This window comes from Gavia stellata, chromosome 6 (genome assembly GCF_030936135.1).
Source record: "Gavia stellata isolate bGavSte3 chromosome 6, bGavSte3.hap2, whole genome shotgun sequence".
Taxonomy (NCBI): domain Eukaryota; kingdom Metazoa; phylum Chordata; class Aves; order Gaviiformes; family Gaviidae; genus Gavia; species Gavia stellata.
The window spans coordinates 50,424,882-50,447,345 of NC_082599.1; the positions used below are offsets into that span (position 1 = coordinate 50,424,882).

Below are 22,464 nucleotides of genomic sequence, written 5' to 3' on the forward strand. Positions count from 1 at the left end.
CACTGTGGATAGCAAAAACTGACCTGTTGGGACTATGTTCAACATATATCTCCTAACAGGAGTACGATGTGAGTATTAGCTTGGTGGGGAAGAAGGGAAGTGGTGGTGTTATCGTAGTGTGTGCAAGACAGTCTGGAGAGCTCTTCTGCACCATCAAAAAACAACTGTATTAAATGTGTATTTGAACATAACAATTGGAAGTTCAGTAATGAATACTGCAGTAAATACGATGTTATCAAAGGAGTGCCGCTGGTAAGCATTCCAGACTCCTCTGGAATCTCTCATACTTAACTTATTTCTTGTTACAGTTTGGGCCGTTTCTGATAGACCATGAGCTCCACAGCCCATGACAAGGTTTGGAAGAGCCGTGCTAATGCTTGACAGTAAGGTATTTCTAATTATTTTCTTAAGCTTTCTAATTATTTAAGGTTTTTTTTATTTTTTAACTGTGTGCTGAGACACTTTAAAATAAATCTCTGTCACTAATGAATATGTCCCTCAAGTAGAAGTGTATCTGTCTTGTCGTGTATTTTAGACCATGTGTCTCCTGTCACTATTCACACTGAACCTGGTTACATAATTATATGCAGAGTGTGACAGACATTGTTTTTTAAAAGTTGAGTTAGCTTCAAAATATTCCTTAACTTATAGAAACTTCTTACAGCTTAGACACCATATCTGATTACAAAGATATTGAAACTGATATTAAATGTCATGAGCTTGAATGTAAAGAATAGAGATGTTCCTACTTCTGTTGTGCAAACTATTGTCAGTCACTGACAGCAATCACTGAAATGCTTGGAAGAGCCCCTGGAATGATGCACCCTGCCATTCTCATCACAAGCTACCCTACAGTTGTGGGGAACAGCACACATGGTGGACAAAGTTACAGAGTAACTCAGGTGGACAAGGCCACAGCTGGGGCTGTTCCTGTTTAAGCTGCTCTGGTTTGGTGGGCCCAGAGGTTTGGGAGGGTGTGGAGAGGGGGTGGGATTGGCGCGTGCCCCATCTCTTAGGACAGCATACCTGGGCATGGCTTCTATAGCATGCTTGCTCCATGGGCTGGACTGTGCATGCGGAAGCCAGCTCAGCCAGGCCCAGGTCCCACAAAACAAAAGCAAGGCATTCAGTGGCTACATCTGTATGCAAATCTGGCATTTCCGCTACCTTTACCTGATGGGCATGCATGATTTTATTGACATGATTCCTCAGTGTGCATGGCTGTGCACCCCAAAAGGCCCCTATTATTATCCAGATTTGTCTGGTTGGATTTTAGTCGCCTTATTCAATTGCTAGGGAATTGTTTTGCTTGAGCCTTGATTTCCTGCACTCCCCCTGAGCTCCGGTGGGTCACAGTTAGGACCTTGGCTCCTGCCAGGCCCCATGTGTCAGCAGGGTGTCTAGTGCATAGCCTGGAGCACAACAAAACCTCTCTCTGCCTCACCAGACAGCTGCTCCCAAAGCCTTGGGAAACCCCGCAAGAGAGTGGCAAGGGTCAGCACTTGGGTGCAGATGTTTTCAGATCACACGCTATTAAGTGTTGCAAGAGAAAAGCTGCATTTGACAGAAGCTCACCTGCAGTCCTGGATGGAATATGGAAATTTCTCATACTTTAATTTAAAAAAGAAAGAAAGAAAGAAAAAAAAGCATGGCAGGGTGGCAGGGGGAGCAGAGAAATCACATTGAGTATGAAACCTGGGGGCAGAAAACAACTCTGTGTGAAAGGCAGATACATAAGCATTTCCCAAATCTATGGGCCTGACACACATACAATTAAGCCACATATTTATTGATACACATGGAAATGCCAAATAACAATTTTAGCATAGAGTGTTTACCATTAGCTTTCTTCCTTGAATTCCATCTATTCCCCCCCCAAAATGGAGCAGGGGGCTGTAACAGGATGCCCCAGTGGTGGCAGAGAGCCACTGGGCTGCAGTGGAGGTGTCCTCTGATTCCAAAAGGGGTCCTGTGATGAACGAATTGAATGGTGTGTCTTGGGAAGGGGCTCAGGAAGAAAGATGTTTGGGCAGTTTCTATCCCCCCAAAAGTGCCAGTGGGTGTCACGCAAGAGATGGTGTGGAACCCCTAGAGCTGGACCCTCCAGAAGACGAAGAGGGACCCACGGAGATCGACCCACCTCCAGTGAAGCTGCACAATACCGTGCTTCTTTGTAAATACCATCTTGGCTTGTGTTTCAAAGGTTTGTTATTATTTCTTTCATGTTTTGGGGAAACATACTTCGGCAAATCTATTCCCTTCTTATTTCTAGTTCTACAAAGCTAGAATTGCCTAACATCTGTCACAAAAGTTGTGGAGTTCTCATTTTAACGTCTTACTGTTTTTTTGTCATTTTTACTAAAAATCCTTAATGCGTTATGATAAAGTCTTCCAAAACATTTTATAGTGATGACACCGGAAATTAAGAAACAGTGCAATGCGGAAAATCAGCTCGATACTTTGAAACCAAAAGCAATGCTAGAAGGGATAAGCATATTTAAGAGCTCCACATTGGTTTTGCAAAAGTACGCATATGATATGTGTGTGAGATGAGGAATATTTTATGCTCAGTACTGGTGTCAGTGATCAAGCATGGCACATAATACATTAAAAATAAAAATCAAGCAAAGTGTTTATCTGGTTTTTAGGTGAGAAGGAGATCCGTAGTTCAATGTTTTATTACAAGGACAGTGCCTTTAAACTGTTCTTTTTCCATCCTTCCCACCCTCCACCACCCAAGAGGGTCAGGGAGCCTGTCTGCTATCTCTTCTCACAGCTGGGGCAGCTGTCAGCACCGTGAGCAGAACCACGCTCTACACGGGAGGTGGTTCTCTTAGGCAGCAGGAGAGCTCGGGGGAGCCCTGCATTTAAGAGCAGGCACTATCGCCAGCCTAATTTGGTTATCAGGTACCTGCACAAGCAGTTTGGGTCCAGCTGGCACAAAACTGCACACCAGGACTATCTAGTAAGTCTGTTGCACACAGATAATTCTTCCTGAAAATTGCTCCACATAAGAATGCATCATCTAAGCAACATCTGAAAAGAGAAGAGGTTTGGGATCTTCACAGCTGGAAGATGCACATCTCGGAATCAGCAACATTGATGTTTTGCTTAGCACAACCTGCCTCCTACTGAATCCCAGGACCATGCTGCGATAGCAAAAGGAGATCCCAGCAATCCACCGCCACCTTGTACTATGCCTCGCAGCAGAGAATGAAGTCCCAGACTCAATTTCTGGTCCCCTGCTGAGATCAGACTGCCTGAGTAGCAAAGACCTGGTTGGCAGGAGATTAAAAAGAGTCTCTCCCCAGAGTGCTCTAAACTCCACTGTCCTAAAGCCGGGTATTTCACCAGCTGGTATGGAGATTCAATTTCCATCAGTCTTCACACACAGCAGGCAGGCAGAGGAAGCTGTGAAAAAGACAGGATTCCCCACTGCTATGTGTTTTTTCCATTTAAGTAAAGCTGATTTAGGTTGTATTAGCACAGCCTGTGTATATTATACCCCACAGAAAAAGAGAATATGCATTGCCTTTTATGGGCTCTGAACTCACCCAATAGTCCTGTTCTCTTGGGAAACTTCTTTTGCTTCCTTAAGCCTCTGTTCCATCCCATCCCTTGTGGGTTTGATTGGTTTGGGGTTTGTTTTTTTTAAAGAAACACTGAAGAGATGACATGGTTCATTTTGGGAACCACTTTTTAATAGGAACATATAATACACCTTCTCACATAAATACTTCATAAAGACACATAAACACAATACTCAAACCTATGCAATGTTCCAAAGCTCCAGTTCTGTTTAAACAGTGCAAGGGGGGAAGGGGAAAAAAAAAAAAAAAAAATCATCGGCACAGGAAGAATGGAAATGTGAAGTTTCTAAAACATAAATAATCAGACTACTTCTCTCATATCCATACACTCCACTTAAATACTGACTGCCGCAACATGTTAACCAGTTGTGTTCTCACATCACAGCTGCAGGGGCAAGCAGAGCTAATGCACATTCACTAATAGTGTATTGTCAGCCACGGAAGTCATTCCTAGAGGGATCTGACTGACATCCTGCCATACATAGAAGGGATCACACCACCTTCTCTGAACTCTAAGTTAAGATGGCTTTGTAAATTATTATCTAATAGGATTGTTAGTGTTGAATTGCTGGTGTGATGCAGGTAGGTGATTAAGCACCTGTGTCTGGATCTTTCATTTGATTTACTTTGCATTTAGGTTGTACAGTGACCATTTGTTGTTAATTAGAAGCATACAACCTCAAGGGCAATATATCTAAACTTCAAGTCTGCACACTTGTTTTTCTTGACTTGCTCTAACTATCAAGAAGTAACTTCAATAAATCACTTCAGAAACAGAATGTTTTTGAAGAGGGGAAAAGGGTGAAGAATGGGTAAGGATCAGAGCTGAGAAATAATCTTGTGCCTGCCTACGTAATACAGCTTTCAGAAGACAGTGAAACAGAACTTCAGGCTTGCCCTTCCCCCATATATGAGAGACCTGACAAAAGAAATAATAAAGAAAAACAACAAACTTGCACCACAAAACTCACTCTCCCCAGCTCACATGTAGAGAAGTTTTTGGATTTGCAGCACCAAGGGTTGATGAAACACAGTGCAGTTTAGATTATCTATTTCTTAAACTCAAAGGAGCCCAGGGTAACTCACAAGTCAAAAGCATATACTTTTTCACTCTACTGCAACAACAAAGAACCTCCTCATTCTCCACAAAGTAAGGGGAATGGAAGAACTTTCCCAAAGGAAAACCTAACACTGCTTTAGGCCTGAATCCAGATTTTAAAAAAACCAAACAAACCAAAAATGGTAGACTTTAAAACACCAGCACACCAGAATAAATTCTCTAGTTCTTCCTTTGTTACTTGACCAGGTAGGAGTATAGGGCATAAAAGCCACTGAAGTGTTCCTGCATTTCAGGTTTCTGATGAAGATGTTACTTAATTCAAGATTTATCACCTGGCATTCTTTGCTCACTTGCCTCATTTTTAAGAGCCTTAGTTTCTGTCTGCACAAGTTGCACATTCCTTTGCCATTGCTATATCAGGAACTCAAGCAGTTGTGAAGAACCTTGCAGGCGACACCATACACAGCCCTGGACTGCCACAGTCCAGGATGAACAACAGATCCACTTCACACACCAGATTAAGAAAGCCCCAAATAAGTTCAGGCTTCCAGTATAATATGTTGGTTTGATCCCATGTGTAGGGAAGTAAAAGACATATGAGGTAACTCATGTAGTTGCCACCTTACTCTACCCGGTCAGCAATCATAGTCTTGGTTCTCCAGCTCTCTGTGCCAGTAGTGCTCAGGACAACAAACAGCAGGATGTGGAGTTACCACTGTTTCATGCACCCTCATGAGTTCAGGTCACTAAGGGTAGGAGGGATAGCAAAAGAAAGGAACAGTTCTTCATATTTAGGATTTGGCGAATGATGTGCCCATATGCCTGACAGTGAGAGCAGCAGAAGGAATCTGACAGCTTGTCAGTCACAATGTGGAATGATTTGATGCAGTGCTCTACTATTAACATACAGAGACGTGCACGTGGGACCCTCCACCACCATTCTTGGAGACTCTGCATTGTGTAGCACCCGTCTCTCCTCACATATGGGCTGAGGCTACTAACAGGCAGCACCTTCCAAGCCTCCAGCCCATCCCCTTATACCTTACTCAGACTTAACTTTCACCTCAGTCATTAAACCTTCTTGGAGCTGGAATCTGGTAAAGAGTTTCTTTTACAATCCACATCCCCTCTACTCATGTGCTCAGGGGATTGTCAGGGCAGGCAGTGATTGTGCAAATTTCACTCTAAATTTTATGAACAACAGGTAGGTAGTACTGGTTTTTTGTACAGTGTCATGTGTCCATATTTAAGAGACATCTGCTCTGTTTCTAAAGTGAATTGTAGTATCCCTAGATATTTAAGAAAATAAAAGCCAAAGCTATGTTTTATGTAAGGCACACTACAGAACAGGATGCATGCTTCTATGCCCAGCTCCGAGGCACTGCCAACAAAGCTGCAAGAGTCCCAACCCAGCCAGCCAGCACAGAGGTACAAGTGAAGAGAGGAGCAGGCTGTACCCAAGTTTGGACACCATGCACTATGAGGTCTTTGTAACAAAGCAGGAATGAGGAAGAAGGCACAGTGGATGAAAAAAGTATATTTATCTCTAAGCCTAAACTCAGGAATACTGAAATATGGACTACTAAGAGAAAACGATCAGCTGGGAAACTGTGAAGGGTCTGTGTGGAGCCCAAAGAGAATTAAAGTTCCCTACCAAACACTCACAGGTCTCAAACTTTGAAGAAAGCTTACAGAAAGAGCAAACCCAAAGATATTCCACATGCAATCAGCAGCAGCTTTTAAGGGAAATACGAAGTGTATGTGTCTATACCTGCTTCCATTATGCATTTATGCATTATGATCTATGACCCTAAAAGCTACATCTAAGGACCAGCTCGCACTGAGGGTATTAATCTGGGATTAACAAATGAATAATAGGAAGCAAATAATTCTTCAGCACAACTGGATAAAAAAAATACTTGAGTGTTCCTGATACAGTCAGACCAGCAGGAAAAATGTTTTTCAGACAACAAGTAGAACTTTGGTAGCAATCACCTCTAAAGTGCCTTATGCTTCTTAATTCCTGTGCAAACACTGCTGGAGAGGCAGAAGCACGTTTCAAGAGTGTTAAGATGCTCAATTACATAATAACATGACACAGCAAGGAGGTTCCAGTTACCTTCTCCGCTATCATGCACAGTACAAAAGTGATGACAGGGACAGTGTTCCTAGTTTTCCTTCAGCACTTCATTTCTCTTCCATACGCTCCTGTGATATAAGCATTAAGAGAAACATCCAGTCTCCCACCGTGGTCTGCAACATTCCTCTGTGAGAACAAAGCATATGTGGAAGTAGGATCTACATCAGACAGTGGGTCACTGTGACCTTACTGGCCAGACCAGCAAGGAACAGGTTGGCAGGTTCTAGAATCACTGTTTTTTCCTTAAACACTTTTGCTCAGCAATGTCTCATTGTATAAAGGTGGTGAGCACAGAGCTATTTTTAAAAGAGGCTTCTCAGCATAGTTACCAGGCTGTGGAAACCCTGCCATTTCCTGTGGCAGTCTGCAAGTGCAGTCCTTCTGGAACGCATTGATCAAATGACACAAAGATCTGATCCTTCCTTTCTTCTACTTGCCAAAAGGCCTAATCCCCTGTCTCAGAACGGCTTTCTTCCTCCTGGCTGAGCAAGGCTTATTCCTCTGTGGAACTGGGAACTTCCTAGTGCCAGTTGATCACAGCAAGCAGGAGAAGGAGTGAAGCTGGTCATCTCTTGTGCAAGTCAGTCAAGATTTCAAGCCCATTTTTTCCATCATCTGTTCATACACCGTCCATGCCATTGCTGCCATCAGAGTGCGCCTGAGGGCACGCGGCACACCACCTCGGAAAAAGCCAACCAACCCAAAGTCCTGCAACAGGAGATAAATGAATAGCAATCCATCACAATCTGCCTCTAGCGTTTTAATGTCTCATCATTTATTACATGAAACAGCACAGGATATATTTCAGCTCAGACCCAGATCAGTTTCTGAAAGATCCAGGCTTAAATAGCATTTAACATTTAGGAAAAATCTGTAGCACTCTGCAATTGCAGGGCTACCCAAGAAAGCAAGAAGAGCAGTGAGTGAAAAAGGGAATGCCAGGATGGGGACAATGGATGGGGAAAGCCCAACCCACTCAAACCCAACAAAGAGATGGCAAGGGTGTAACGGTTTCCAGACACTTCAAGGAAATGACTTCTCCTTGGTTTAGACCTTCATATTTACAAAAGTCACTTAACTATTCTGTAAAAACTGAGATTTGTAAGTACTGAAGTAAAAAAACATCCTGGTATGAGAAAAATGTACCATGCACAAAAAAAATCCATGCATAAACAAACAGATTCCTGTTTAGGAATAGAGTTCAATATGGAAACAAAACAAACCTGCCAAGATCTGCCCTTCTGAGGGCAGGAAAGGAAAGGTGGGATTTGAGTACATCTGCATCCCATTCCTAGGATACAGATCTGGGCATTTATTTCTCTTTTAGTGTCCAAAGAGCAAAGAATTGTTTTGTAGCTGGCTTGTATCTGAAACTGGCATTTCACACTACATACTAAAGAAACCCTTTGCCCCAGTGTGGTAGTCACAGATGTGCCTACACCAATAAACCACAGGCAGCAGCAGCTGTAAGTAGAGCTCCTCCAAGCCCACGTACTAAGCCCACCAAGCTGAAATGAAGTTAAGATTAAATAAGCTAAGCGCTTTCCATTGCTCCCAGTGTAAGAATCAATACGTAACAGACAGAACTGAAGCGAAACCATTCACCAGCCTGAAACATGAAGCAGGCCTGTGTGGAGAGACGCTTGCTGGAATATGCCCACCTTTGTGCTCCAGTACTCTGAGCTTGCTCCCCAATTCCCCATCATCTGTAATTTTGTGAAAACAAGATATAGGACTGAGGAATGACAGGAATAATCATGGAGCAAGTTTGCTGCCTTGCAATCTGTTCAAGAGGAGCAAGAAACACATTTGAGTAGTGACAACAGTCTCTCTAATTACAAGGAAAAGCGAGGAATGGACTGAAGCCTCTGACTGCTTTCTGACCATCAACCAGAGTACTTTCCAGTTATTACTGAACAAGTTTGCACATAAACCAGTGAGAAGAGATTCAGCCTCAGTCTCCCACAGCATGACCCACCTCAGCTTCTGAAAATGCTGACACTTATTAGCCTGACTGCAAGAGCACATCAAGCAGTCACATTTGTTCACTTCCTTCAAAAAACAACTTTCTTATCATAGCTGTGCTTCGGGTGAGGAGATCAGAAGTGAGGCTGTGATTGCGCATATTAGAAGGGATTCACCTCACCTTGTAGATGAAGGCAATGGCCTGGCTTGTCCTGCGGTACTTTTGGGGGGACAGCTGCATGTGTGTTTTGATGACATCAGCAGGCTGTGTTGCCAGCGAGGCCAAGATTCCCGCAAAGATCCCACAGCCAAAATTCAGCAAGGGCATGAGCACTGGATCCAGCTGGTCTGCAACAGAGCAAAGGGAATGCACTCAGACAAAAACAGACCAGGAATACTCATGCTGCATTTCAATGTGAAAAGCTACTAAATTATCAAATCAACGTCAGGGTCTAAGAGAAGTTAAAATCCATGCAGGGTAGAGAAACCTTTCATGGGGAAAAGTGACTACAAGTTAGAAGTTAGCACTATTAAAAAGCCTCACTTGCTGGGGAACTGAATTTGACAGGAACCCAGAGAAGGAAAGATTCTGCAAGTGTTGCCCCAGACAGTTCTAACATCAGAAAGACCCCTAGTTAGTCGAAACTGGTCAGTATACAAGACAACCAGCAGCAGAAAGGACAGCTGAACACATCCTCTCCTTCAACTGTTCACTAACCCACCTTATGCATCAGTCTTCGTAAAGACAATCAATCAATTTAGGGCCAATTTCCATTTCTACACTGACCTGAGCTATAGGTCTGCAGTTCTCCACAGGAAGATGAAAATGTCCGACCTAAAACCCTACAAGAGGCTAATTTAACTACTGAGGTAGAGGGCAATAAGCAGAGCGTGCAGCCAGTCAACTACAGGGCAAGATGCGAGAAAAGAACATCTCCCATTACAGCCTCCAACGTTCACCCTTACCCTGAGGTGTGAGGTTTTTGGTCTGTGTGTAGAACATCAGGTAGATGCCAGAGAAAGGTGCATCACGCAGCAGCGTTGCGGTGAGCCCACTGAACATGCCACGAGCCCCTTCTGTCTGATAGATATTCTTCAGAGCTCCATATACGCTCCCATAGCCAAATCTTCCACTCTGCAAGGGTGCACAACAGTCAGTCATCCATGTGCCAGGCATAGGCTAAGGAGTCCTACTCAGAGCCTGAGGCCATAGCGTCCAAACAAATGGCAGTATGCACTCAATGTGATACCCGAGACGGCAGCACAGAGGACAGCCCAAGGCAGAAAGTGGGTTTCACCTACCTCGGCCTTTAAAACTATCCTTCAGGAAGGTAAAATATGAAAGATGCTACACAAATGTTGTATACAACTGAAACTTAAAAATCTCAAGGTGAATTCCGTTTCATCTTACACTTCTTGCCTAAATATCAGTGCATGGCATTTCCTGCACAATGTGTGAACCAGGATGAAATCAGGACTACATCCCTGGCTGTACTCAAGGGGCAGCAACCTTCTCCAGATGGAAGAATTTCTTTTTCATTACAAGGAAGGCGTGTGACATCATTAACAGGGAACTAATTAGAAAGTCACACTCACCTCATATCGGGTCTTCACTACAGTCACTGGCAACATGCAGATCCCAGAAACTGCACGTGCGGTGGCACCCAGAAAGACAGACTCCAGGGCTGTGGGTGAACGGTCCACTAGAAACTTTTGCTTCATCATGTACAAAGTGCTGAAGTAAATCCCAACCCCAGGAATACATCGTGCAAAGGACTTCAGAAGAAACAGAAGCAGATGAAGAAAGAAAAAGCACACATAAGACAAAATGTACTACAGAACATTTCAGAGACTGTTAAACTTGACAGGAAGCTTTGTAGAAAACAAACAAACAAAAAAAATCACTAAAGCTAACATGCTGAGGAAAGAAGACAAGGTAAAAATAATTTACGGCACTGAGAGCCAATTGATTCAAATGATGCCAGGATTTAACGCATTCCTCAAAGGCAGTTTTCTAAGAACAAGATATTCCAAACCAAAATGAAGTTGCTGCAGTTGCCACCCCACATTTGCAAAAGTATTCAAGTGTTCAGCTGCCCAGGACTGCAAAACCATAGGGACTGCCACGACCAAATCAGCGGAATTCACAACATTAAGTCCTTAAAAAAGGATTTAATCTAAATCACATTGTTTCATTCATAATTGTACAAGAGCTGACTATTTAAATCCAGGCAGCCACAGTTAGCAATAAACAGTAGGTTTATTTATCTACCTATTTTTAGAAGTCAGGGTTAAAACAGCCACTTACTGGAGAGACACCTTTCCAGAGCCCCAGAAGACTCTCAGTACGAACAACTCTAAAAAGCAGTGTTACCATCCCAGCACGACCGGACCTGAAAGGAAGACAAGACAGGAACTGCAGAGATGACCTGCTGCTTCTCTCTGGCAGACGTACTCTGCAGCCACCCCCTTTCACTCGTATCTCTGTGCATTACCCTAGCACCCTGGAGGTGCTCCTTCTAGACTCAGCCTGCTTTCCTTGGTCACTCATTCCAGGGCTTCGCTGTCACGTTCTGCTTTCCCACCACTGGCAACACACATTAGAGGCCTCTCTCATTAGCATCTTTAGTTGCTCACTCACTTTTTTAGCAGAAGCAGATGTAGTCATAGTTGACTACACCAGGCAAATGGGAGCAGCTGCACACATTGGGCAGGTTATGTGGCAACCGCACACGATTTTTCAGGCACAGGATACCCTGCAAAACTGCATGGTGGCCACTCCAGCAAACACCAGTCTCTCAGATGCGTACAGACAAATGCTCGGGTTACATGTTATTAAAGCAGTGTTCACAAAGGCAGCCATTTTTTCTCTTCTGGAGCAAAATAGCAATCCCTCTTCACGTTACCTCCTACTTCAGAAAGACTCTCAGTATCTGAATTACAACCCTGAACTCCAAGCCCCAGCCAGCAAATCAGGCAGAAACCTACGGTAGAGCACACCTACAACCCCACGCATACACATCCCCACTCTCTCACCCATCCACAGCAGGCTGCAGAGTTTGCAGGCGGGTTTTCAGCAGGTCAAGGGGTTGGAAGAGGAGTGTGGAGCAAGTCCCACTGATGGATCCACACACGAAGGCCTTTAGGACTGGGTGCATCTGGAAGAGGAAGAAGGCGACTTTAAATTACCATTTAATTAAGAATGGCAGTAGAGGAAATACAGCAGCTTGTACATTGCTGTATTCCTAGGAAAGGAAGACTAGCTAAGGACTGCTGCTCAGGGCACAGGAAACTTTTTCAGACCTTTTTGAAGCCTGAACAAATTTTATTCATGTTTTTTGGTCCCTCTGCCTTTCCTGGGAGGTTGTTGCAGAATCTCCTTGCAATTCAGTGGCTGGAAAGTTTTCTGAACATCAAATGTATCAGCAAGTATTTGGTAACCATTTGCAGTGTCGAAGGAAATGGGTGCCCCCTTCCCACCACCTACCTGTGTCTTAGCCTCAGTCCCATCCACCTCTGCTCTGCACCCTGCTGAAAGCACCTCCAACCCTTCCTACCCATTGCACACCAAGGCCCCCGCTGCCACGGGCACTACCCACACCCGGCTCAAAAGCACCCAAAGCACAGCACGGCCTGCTTAGCTAAGGTCTGGCTTTCCTAGCCACACCGGCTGCCACCTCCCGGCACTTCTCGGGTGATAAGGCCTCCTGGCACAAACCACACAGCGAGGTGGGGATTTTTTTAGTTAAAATACATAATGGTGTTTTGTTAATGAAGAACGAGTTTCTGTACCCCGTGGAGCAGAATCACGCCCGAGAAGATTTCTGCAGCACGGTGGTTTCTGGAGGGGCACGCTCAAAAGCCACTGATGTGTCTTTCCCAGTGAGCTGCACACACGGCTGCCTTCCACCGCCGACTTCCAGACCACTCTGAAAACCCGTCACGACCCTCCGGCCGCGCTGCACTGGCGGGGCAGGGGCCGCCCCCCAACACCCCCACACACACACACCGCCCGGGCCCACCGTTACGGGGCAGGGCCGGCGCGTCCCGCCCGTCCCTCCGGCTGCCCCGGGGCCCGCCTCCCAAGAGCCGGGCGGCCGCGGAACATGATAGAGGAGGGGAGGGGGCGCAGCGAGCCCCCCGCCGCCTCCCACCCGGGCGCTGCCGCCGGGCTCTCCTCAGCAGAGGGAGGGAGGAGGGCCCGGGGACAACGGTCAGCTACCGACGCCCCAAAGGACGGTAGCGGCCCAGCCCGACCGCGCGTCACTACCTCTGCCTCTCGCCGCGGCATCCCAGCGCCGCGCCCCAGCCAGTGAGCGCGGCGAGCAAGAGTGACGCGCGCGGCGCTCCGCCCCCGCTGGCCAATCCGAGCAGGCCAGCCCCGAGCCAACCCCGGTGGAGGGGTGTGAGCGCGGCCGTGCAGGGCGCATGCGCCTCCCCTTAACCCTTCGCGTGCCGTCCGACCGCCTCCCGCTGCCCGTCCGCCCCCTCCCGCCCCGGCTGCCCCCCGTCCTTGGGCCGCCGCGCCCAGCCGGGCCCAGCCGTGCCGCCGGCTGGACAGCGCCGGGCCCGAGCCTGAGAGCGAGCAACAGCCAGCCGCCTGGGCCCCGGGATCGCGTTTTTGTCACATCTCTTGGCTGCTCAAAATCCAGCAGCTGAGTCCCAGTGGGCTCTGTCAGACACGGGCAGCGGGAAGGGGACTGTTTGTAACGGGCAGTTTTCATGTCTTCCCTCAGCGCCCTCCCCGCAACCGTCTTCTTGTGGAGACTGTGGCGTTCAAAAACCTGACCTTCTCCCTGACACACTCTTACCATTAATGTTTCCACTTCGTCTTCCACATCCTGGGCCTGCAGCAGAGGGGGGCTGGGTTTCCAGAGCATTGAAGGAGTGAGGCGCCGAAATGAGGCGCTTCTTATTTTAGACCCGCGTCAGCCCCTCAGGCTGAGTGTCTTCGCTGCACTGGCAGAGCCAGCCATTTCTTATCAGCGAAGCAGGAGGAGGCTGGGAGGAGCACACAGTGGCTTCGACAAGATGCTTTTCTGAGAATCTCGCCTGCCAGCTTGCCATGCCCTCGCCAAGTAAGGGGCAGCACGTACAGACACATCATGCTCCAGCCAAGTTGGATTGTTCCTAGAAAGAAAATCCTGGGTGCAGCAATAGCCACGTGCACAAACCACATGTGCACAAACCACTTACTCTTGTTTTCTCGCTTTGCCACATGGCAGCCACTTACGAAAGAGGGAATATACTTCTCTGAGAAAATGTAACACACAGGCTAGCAAAAGCTCTTCATTAGGGACTCCCTCTTCCCTTTTGCAAGCTCCTCTCTCATTACAGTTCCCTCCTCCGGGCAGTGAATGTTGTCTTATATTTCATTAATGGACTCTGCCTGCTAACTCATGGAAAAGAGGATCAGCTCATCCCCATCCCTCCTGGTGCTTCTTTCCCTAGCTCACATCTTGCTCCTCCATGGACCTCCACGGGGGACAGCCTGCCTTACCGTGGTCTTCACCATGGGCTGCAGGGGAATCTCTGCTCCGGTGCCTGGAGCACTTCGTCCTCCTCCTTCTTCACTGACCTTGGTGTCTACAGGGCTGTTTCTCTCACATATTCTCACTCCTCTTCCACAGCTGCTGTTGTGCAGTGGGTTTTTTACCCTTTTTTAAATATGTTATCACAGAGATGCTACCGATGTCACTGACAGGCTCAGCTTTGGCCAGCACCAGGTTTTGGAGACAGCTGGAATTAGCTTTGTCTGACATGGGGACAGCTTCTGGCATCTTCTCACAGAAGCCACCCCTGCAACCCCCCTGCTACCAAAATCTTGCCACATAAACCCAATACATTCCGCCCCTCACCTCTGTGAACCATGTATTTAAGAATTATCATTAAAATACACATTGATCACACCATCTACAATCTTCACAAACTTCACTTAACACCAACAAAAGAATTCCCCACACCAAAATCAAAACAACATCATCATAACACTGACAAAAGTGGACAATTTACACACATTCCATTCCTCATCCCTTCATCACAATTACAGCAACAAAAATTCGCCACCATTATTTGCTTGCTGCTCTCTAGCAATGTTCAGTCCATGTTTTGCCCGTTACCTCTCCCAATTACTATCCTTATCTTGAATTCCTCGTGCCCCGTGTTGGGCACCAAAAAGGACTGTAGTGGCTTGTCCTTGGCTGGCTACCAGGTGCCCACTAAAGCCGCTCTATCGCTCCCCTCCTTCAAAGGACAGAAGGGAGGAGACAGGACAAAGGGTTTGGGGATCAACACTAGGACAGGGAGATCACTCAGCTATTATTGTCACAGGCAAAACAGACTCGACTTGGGGAAATTAATTTAATTTATTGCCAATTAAACAGAGTAGGATAATGAGAAATAAGAACAAATCTTAAAAACAGCTCCCCCCCACTATTCCTTTCTTCCCAGGCTCAGCCTCACTCCCAACTCTTCTACCTCCTCCCCCTAAGCAGCACAGGGGGATGAAGAAAAGGGAGATGTGGTCAGTTCATAACACCTCATCTCAGCTGCTCCTTCCTCCTCACACTCTTCCCCTGCTCCAGCGTGGGGTCCTACCCACGGTTTGCAGTTCTTCACGAACTTCTCCAACATGCATCCTTCCCACAGGCTGCAGTTCTTCAAGAACTGCTCCAGCATGGGTCCCTTCCATGGGCTGCAGTCCTTCAGGAACAGACTGCTCCAGTATGGGTCCCCCATGGGGTCACAGCTCCTGCTGGAAAACGTGCTCCTGCACGGGCTTCTCTCCACTGGCTACAGCTCCTGCCAGGAGCCTGCTCCAGCACAGGGTCTCCACAGGCTGCAGCTTCATTCAGGGTGCATCCACCTGCTCTGGCGTGGGGTCCTCCACGGGCTGCAGGTGGATATCTGCTTCACTGTGGACCTGCATGTGCTGCATGGGGACAGCCTGCCTCACCATGGGCTTCACCAGGGGCTGCAGGGGAATCTGTTCTGGCGCCTGGAGCACCTCCTCCCCCTCCTTCACTGACCTTGGGGTCTGCAGGGCTGTTTCTCTCACATTTTCTCACTTGTCTCTCCCACAGCTGCTGTTGCGCAGCTTTTTTTACCCTTTCTTAAATATGTTATCACAGAGGTGCTGCCAACATCGCTGATGGGCTCAGATTTGGCCAGCAGCAGGTGCGTTTTGGAGCTGTCTGGAACTGGCTTTGTCCGACATGGGGACAGCTTCTGGCATCCTCTCACAGAAGCCACCCTGCAGCCCCCCTGCTACCAAAACCTTGCCATGTAAACCCAATACATCGTCATTGATTATATAAGAAAGCTGGCTTGGAGAGATATGCCATTTTGAAAAAGCTCCTTTGGCTGGTTTCCTTTGGTGCGTTTCTTCTGTGCTGGGTGGGACTGGGTAGATACCCGAGCACTTACAGGGATGTTTTGTTCTCAGAACTAATTCTAAGTTTAGCCATGGCAGTTTGCATCTTGTTTGACTTTTGCTTTGAAGACACAGCAAAAACATTTAAATGATTGTTTAGAGGAATGAGCTTAACAACTATAATAAGGCTGACAAACCCAAGTGATACATTTGAAATGTTTCTGTATGGAGCTGAGCTTTTGTATGGAGCTGAGGGTGGTGTGGCTGAACAGCACCAGGTTGTAGTGAGGAGCAGCAGTATTTGAGGAGATAACTCACTCTTCAAATGCTGCCTGTTACTCAGTAGTGCTGCTCTTTCCCATATATCTTGTGTTGTGGGGGAGATCGGAGACAGCTGTGGGATGAAAGCCGTGTTAGATCAGAATGAAGCCCCAGAAGGTACTTGGCAGAGTCGGTGGAAATCCAGTGCTGTTCAGGGCTTTACTTCAGTGTTAGTTTGTGAGAGTGTCCTGCTTTGGATGTCCTTCCTGTTTTGGGAAGGGCCCTTGATATGGACTTGGCAGTATTAGGTTTACGGTTGAACTGGATGATCTTAAAGGTCTTTTCCAACCTAAGTGGTTCTATGATTCTATGATCAGTGCCTTCCAAGGAAAAATGTCAAAGCAAACATGGTGCCCTTTGCCATTGCTGGCTAGTGGCAGCATTGGACCATCCCCCACAGATATCTTCACTGAAAATCCTTGGAGCAGAGGGGAGGCAGCACTGCTTCCCCGCTCCCAGCCACAGGGGCTGTTGAGCAGGGGCTGCAGGTGAGGGATGGGGGCACTTTGCAGACGTGTGGGGAAAATTGCAAATCTCTTCCACTGACGTTCGTATCAATGCTCAAAGTGAAAAGACGTAGATCATTTAGAAGATAAACCTGACACATTTCCGTTTCTCTAAGTGTCAACTAGACATGTACTCATTGGCTTGGGGTTTTATACATCTTCAATGTAACACATATCGCACAGAGGAAAAGGCATTTTATGACTGCACTGCTAGGGTGAGGACCTTGCTTATGACTTGTCATTGCAACATAAGCTAAGGTAAATACTGCCAGCATATATGTGTGAAGGTATGCCTGCTTCTTAAAAATCTGTGATATAAAGGCATTTTTTTTGCACTCTTTCAGACACGGTGTTGGATTATGGAGGGGAACTTGACATACCTGCTGGGCTCTGAGAATGTGTTGGTAAGTCATTCATTCCCCGCTGGGCTGCTGCCCTGCAAGCTGAGGCCAGTAGCACATCCAAGGGGTCCAGTTTTGCCTGAGGGGACACATAGTACTGGTAGGGACAGCGAGGGTTTAGAAGAAATCAGTGTGATTGTTGTTCTCTGAAAAAAACAGTGAGTGAAAATATCTTTGCCTGATGAGACAGGGGGATGTGCTGTCCCCCATCTTCTTTAGCTGTTTGCTGTCACAGGTGCTGCCCAGGGATGTGGTGGTTGCTGCTGGGGGGCTGCGAGGGGCCGGGGAGCAGGGAAGGGGAACGTCGCTGCTACTGGTGCATCCTGACAGGTGCCAGGAGAGCAGAGCCGCTGGTGTTGAAAAGCAATCCAGCCGTCCCCATTAGCAAAGTAAAGTCTTGGTGGGCATGAGCTGCTGCCAGCAGCACTTTGTGCTGGCACAGGCCGTGAGGGTAAAGTTCCTGCTGGGGAGCGGGGAAGAAGGGGCAGAAACCACTGTCTGCTCTTTGGGTAGTTGCCCCTCAGGCCAGAGCTGCCACCGCTGATCTCACCTGGAGTGGAGAGAGCGTGCAACACGCAGCACCCACCGGTGACTTGTACGTGCTGGTGCCTTTACAGCTGAAAACCTGCTTGAACCATGTGGGAATCCTCTGCAAAAGTAACTTGTCCCATGAAGGGGTATTTCTGGCACTCAGCTAACTAGAAACGCAGCCTTTAGGAGATGACTGTTTACATGTTAGTTCCTCCCTGAGCACTTGCTCCCTTTCTCCTTTCTGAAGGAAACGTAGAATAGGATCCCGAAACCTTTGTCAGGGACTCTCAGCCCCATGGCCATGCCCATTTGGTTGCTGGTTTGCAGATGCTCCCTGGCTCTGGCCCCGGTACCCTACCACGTCCACCTGGACTGCAGGCACAGGGCTGGCTACCCCACATGGAGCTGGCGGGGGGATACTGGTAACCTCTGGTTTACTGCCACAGCTGCATTTTCCTTGATCTCCTCTGCCCCTCTGGTGCAAGAACCTCATCCTGGATCTTGCAGGGGAGAACTGGTCACTCATGTTTGTTCCTTATTTGCATCCTCCAACACAGCTGAGGCACAGCTGTTTTGTCCTCATGCAGCTTGGTGTGAGCTGACTTGTGCCTAGTATATTTACTAAGAGGGTAATTTGGGATTTGGGCCTCATGAACTTCATTGTCCTTGAACAGGTGGGTTACACGTCACCAGCATATAACTCCTCTGCAGCCTATGAATACGCCTTCTTCTACCCAGAACTGGACATCAGCTGTGATCTTGAAAATATTCCAGCATTTGCATCTACCTTTTTCCCAGTGCTGTACTCTCTACTGTTCCTGACTGGCCTTGTGGGAAATGCTTTGGTTGTTTGGGTCCTAACAGTCTTCAAGAAAGTCAGGGCCATAACTGACATGTATCTGCTGAACCTCGCCATCGCTGACCTCCTCTTTGTTTTCTCCCTCCCCTTCTTGGTTCAGTACTCCATCAGGAGCCAGTGGACTTTTGGAAATGCGATGTGTAAAATCATCAGCTCAGCTTACTTCATTGGTTTCTACAGCAGCGCCTTCTTCATAACCATCATGAGCATCGACAGGTACTTGGCCATTGTCAGGTCTGTCTACACTCTACAGGTTCGGACGACTGCCCATGGGGTTATCATCAGCCTGGTCCTTTGGGCAGTCGCCATTTTAGCATCAGTGCCAGACTTAATTTTTTTCCAGGAAATGAATGACAGTAACCAGACTAAGTGCATCCCTCACTATCCTGACAGCAACAATGGTTGGAAGACTTTCAGGAATTTTGAAGTCAATGTCCTGGGGTGGCTGATCCCTGTTAGTGTTCTCATTTTCTGCTACCACAGCATCTTGAAAAACCTGCAGAAGTGCCATACTCAGAAAAAGTATAAAGCAATGAAACTGGTTTTTATTGTCATCATTGTGTTCTTCCTCTTCTGGACCCCCGTCAACATTGTGCTTTTTCTGGACTCTCTGAGGAACATGTACATCATTGATGACTGCCAGACAAGCCAAAGGCTAGACCTAGCCATGGAGCTGGCTGAGGCGCTCTCCTTTGTCCACTGCTGTCTCAACCCAGTCATCTACGCCTTCGTGGGTGAGAAGTTCAAGAAGCATCTCTGTGAAGCTTTTAGAAAATGCACACGTTTTCTGTTGATCTGCAAAGACTACAGTGCTTTCAACGGGCGCAGCCTGGACAAGCACTCCTCTCTGCACGCGACGTCCTCACAGTCATCTTTTGTTGGCACTATCTTGTAGAGCTACAAGTCAAAAACTTTCATCCTGAACAGGTGACTTGAAGTTGAGAAATCCTCCCAGCAGGGCATCCACTGTTTGGGCAACTTTTTAGGTCGGGAATAGTGGAAGCAGTTGCTTGAGCTTGCTTTTATCATGGTTGCCTTTGGGGTTCTTACTTTTTAGCGTCCTTTTTAGCCATCTTCCTCCCTTTCTCTTGGCATATCCTGCCCTGCCTGCTTTGTGAAAGGGAAGCCAAAATTACCAGCAGACTCCCGCACTGCCTGAGCAGCACAGAGAGGTGCCTTAGAAACATTTCTTCCCTCACCTCAGATTCAGTGCTGAAAGGAAGTGTTTATGTTTCCGAACTCAGGACACTTGGCATCTCCTTCCCTTGTCTCAGCAGAGTGGATTGGCTTCATAGGCAGGGACGGGGCTCACAGCAGGAGCAGTAACCCACTCTTTTGAGGGAAAGGGTGCCCAAATTTAAGGCATCATGCCAGAGCCTGGCTCCCAGTTGACAGATCTGAACAAGGTTTCCTGCCCAGAAAGAGCTTAGTGAGTGAATAATTAGATAAGCAACAAAGAAATAAATGCTATTCATGTGTTCTGTCAAAATCAACATGGAGGAATATCTAGGTATGATTCTGACTCCCCATCTGCTACCAGGGCCTGCAGCTCCTGGGCTGGAAGGGCTTGGAAGTTGTAGCCTAGAAATGACACTGTGGGTGTCAAGAAAAAACCCTTATGGGAATGAATGAGTGCCCTAGGTGTGAGTGGAGAAATAGTTACCAGGAAAAAAAGGCTGAAGAGTTGAGAAAATACTGAGTGTGAGCTGAGACAGCAGTAAGAGTCATATGTCAAAGCTTCCTGTGGACCCAGTGACTGGTAAGCCACAGGCCAGGGTGGTGGCTGCTCTCAGCAGAGCCCTGACCCGCTGCCCGCGGGGCTGGTTGTTCTGCAGATGCCCGAAACAGGATGGAGAGAGACACAAACAGGGGTACTACATCAAGCATCCTGTAACTCAGGTGGTATCTAAAGCAGACAGCACTGTCTCGTTTGAGTGGCCAAAGGCTCCAGAGATGCCTAAATCCCAGATGATGCTCACACTTCCCCATGAGGGAACTTTTTGAACACTTTAAGCAACTGATGTGCCAGTGTGGTCGCTGATCTTGAGCATATGACTGGGGTTGACCTCACAGTTACTCTTCCAGTTTGGTAACAGTGAATGACTGATTTATATGTGAATGGTTACCCATGCATATACATATAGATGTACACATACATACATATATATATACACATATGGATGTGTGTGTATATATACAGAAATACATACACGTACATATACGTGCATACATATATATGTATCTTTTTTTATATATACAAATATTGATAAATAAATGCAATGGTGTTCTGAAGCTTTTAGTCCTGATCTATTTCTCCCTACAAGATATCACCGTATTTGAAGCTTTATAATAAAGAGGAACTTATTTCATTGTTAATTCTTTCAGCTTGTGCATTTTCTTCTGTCCTGGGCAGTTCTACAAAACTGACAATCCCTCCAGCTGCCTCTTCTATCCCACCTCTCTCTCCCTCCCTCTTCCTCCTCCCCTGGGAAAAAGAAGCAGAAAGTAGATTATCTCTTATTCTAGAAATTTAATTTCCTGTAAGAGTCTGCCCTTGTAGTGCTTCCACACATACTGAGTACCCTTGGACTTACTTCCTGGAGCAGAACAGGACAAAACACAAATTACAATTCTTTTAAACCACCAATCTTCTTTAGATAGGATTTACTATTTTAATGTGTACTCGTATTTGCAATCTGCAAGGTACAATCTTTTGCAAGAATGGGCCAGTAACAGAAGGTGTGTAAGAAATACGTGTTGCCTCATGTGGGCCATGACACACGTTCTCCAAATTGTATAGCAAAGACTGTGAAAAGGGGAAAAGGTTCAGCTGCTGCCTAGGCCCCAGCAGCAGGACCGCAGCCAGACCCTGCCTTTCTGGTGCCTTACCACCCTCGGGCAACCAGGCTTTTTTTGTATATGCAAACACTCAGGTGCTCTAGAAAGGGATTCACAAAAATTCAGGACAAAGCCGAAGGGTGGTGGGCAGGAGGACAGCACCAGCTATCTCCCTTCCCTGCAGATTCACAGCGTGAGCCCTCTAGATCAGATCTTGCTCAGCTAAAGCATGAGGGATGGGAATGATTTCTGCAGCCCTGTCCTGCAACCCTTGCATGAGTGCTTTGGGACAGGTACTCGAGCCCATTTGCCCAAGCTGGCAAGAGTTGTCCAAGCTGGCAAGAGGATGGCCTTGCCCTGACACTGCTGAGCATCTCTGGTAGGGGATATCTCCCTCTTTTCAGAGGTTAATTGATTGCTGTGTAGCTGTTGGAGTGAGGCTGTGACTCAGGGCTTCCCCACAAGGGCTGTAACCCTGTGGCATGAGGGTAGCATAAATGTGCAGAGCCTTCTTTGCAAAGTCTTTCACTTCTCTAGTTCTGGCTAGCGTCTAAAGGGCATCTTCCCCATGCTGCTGCCTCAGCACCGCTTGCAAAGCCTTCCAGTAGGGACGTGGGAGATGCTTTCTGCAGCTCAAAGGATTTCCTGCCAGAGGCAGCTGCCTTCCTCTGTCGCAGCAGCACCAGGAGCCTCAAGCTGGACCTGACCTCAACTTCTCCTTGCAGCCCAACTGCTTTGAGCTGCTACTGCTGCCTTCCTGTGCGAAGGAAGAAGGTGAGACCCACATCCGCAGGCTGTACAGCTGGCAGGACCTGCGCTGTGTCACTGTGGGCGGCCAGGAGCATCCCTGCAGATCTCAGAGCTCCTCTCCTTTCTGGAGG

General features: G+C 47.2%; 2 protein-coding genes across 3 annotated transcripts; one reads left to right on the top strand and one right to left on the bottom strand.

The window, feature by feature from the left end:
• Window positions 1–3,698: 3,698 nt before the first annotated feature.
• On the bottom strand, window positions 3,699–13,605 carry SLC25A38 (solute carrier family 25 member 38). Of its 2 annotated transcripts, none has more exons than XM_059818594.1 (7): window positions 13,567–13,605; window positions 11,792–11,913; window positions 11,064–11,148; window positions 10,352–10,531; window positions 9,722–9,890; window positions 8,937–9,103; window positions 3,699–7,498 (listed from the first exon to the last, which is right to left on the bottom strand). In XM_059818594.1, the coding sequence occupies exons 1-7, from the start codon at window positions 13,567–13,569 to the stop codon at window positions 7,376–7,378; spliced, it is 849 nt and encodes a 282-aa protein (XP_059674577.1). In that variant the 5' UTR covers window positions 13,570–13,605; the 3' UTR covers window positions 3,699–7,375. The 2 variants fall into 2 exon arrangements, with proteins under 2 accessions (XP_059674577.1, XP_059674576.1); XM_059818593.1 differs by lacking the exon at window positions 13,567–13,605 and adding an exon at window positions 12,548–12,653.
• A 3,708-nt stretch (window positions 13,606–17,313) lies between these two features.
• LOC104253450 (C-C chemokine receptor type 8) lies at window positions 17,314–19,640 on the top strand. The gene is made up of 2 exons (XM_009806916.1): window positions 17,314–17,358; window positions 18,561–19,640. The coding sequence occupies exons 1-2, from the start codon at window positions 17,314–17,316 to the stop codon at window positions 19,638–19,640; spliced, it is 1,125 nt and encodes a 374-aa protein (XP_009805218.1).
• The last annotated feature ends 2,824 nt before the right edge of the window (window positions 19,641–22,464 follow it).

Coding starts and splice junctions, on each gene's coding strand:
- SLC25A38 (XM_059818594.1), bottom strand. Junction 10,532..11,063: donor TCTGGAAAGGTGTCTCTCCA/GTAAGTGGCTGT, acceptor TTTCTTCTGAAG/TCCTTTGCACGATGTATTCC. Junction 9,104..9,721: donor CAAAAACCTCACACCTCAGG/GTAAGGGTGAAC, acceptor GCTCTGTTGCAG/ACCAGCTGGATCCAGTGCTC.
- LOC104253450 (XM_009806916.1), top strand. CDS start 17,314: ATGGAGGGGAACTTGACATACCTGCTGGGCTCTGAGAATGTGTTG. Junction 17,359..18,560: donor TGGGCTCTGAGAATGTGTTG/GTAAGTCATTCA, acceptor GTCCTTGAACAG/GTGGGTTACACGTCACCAGC.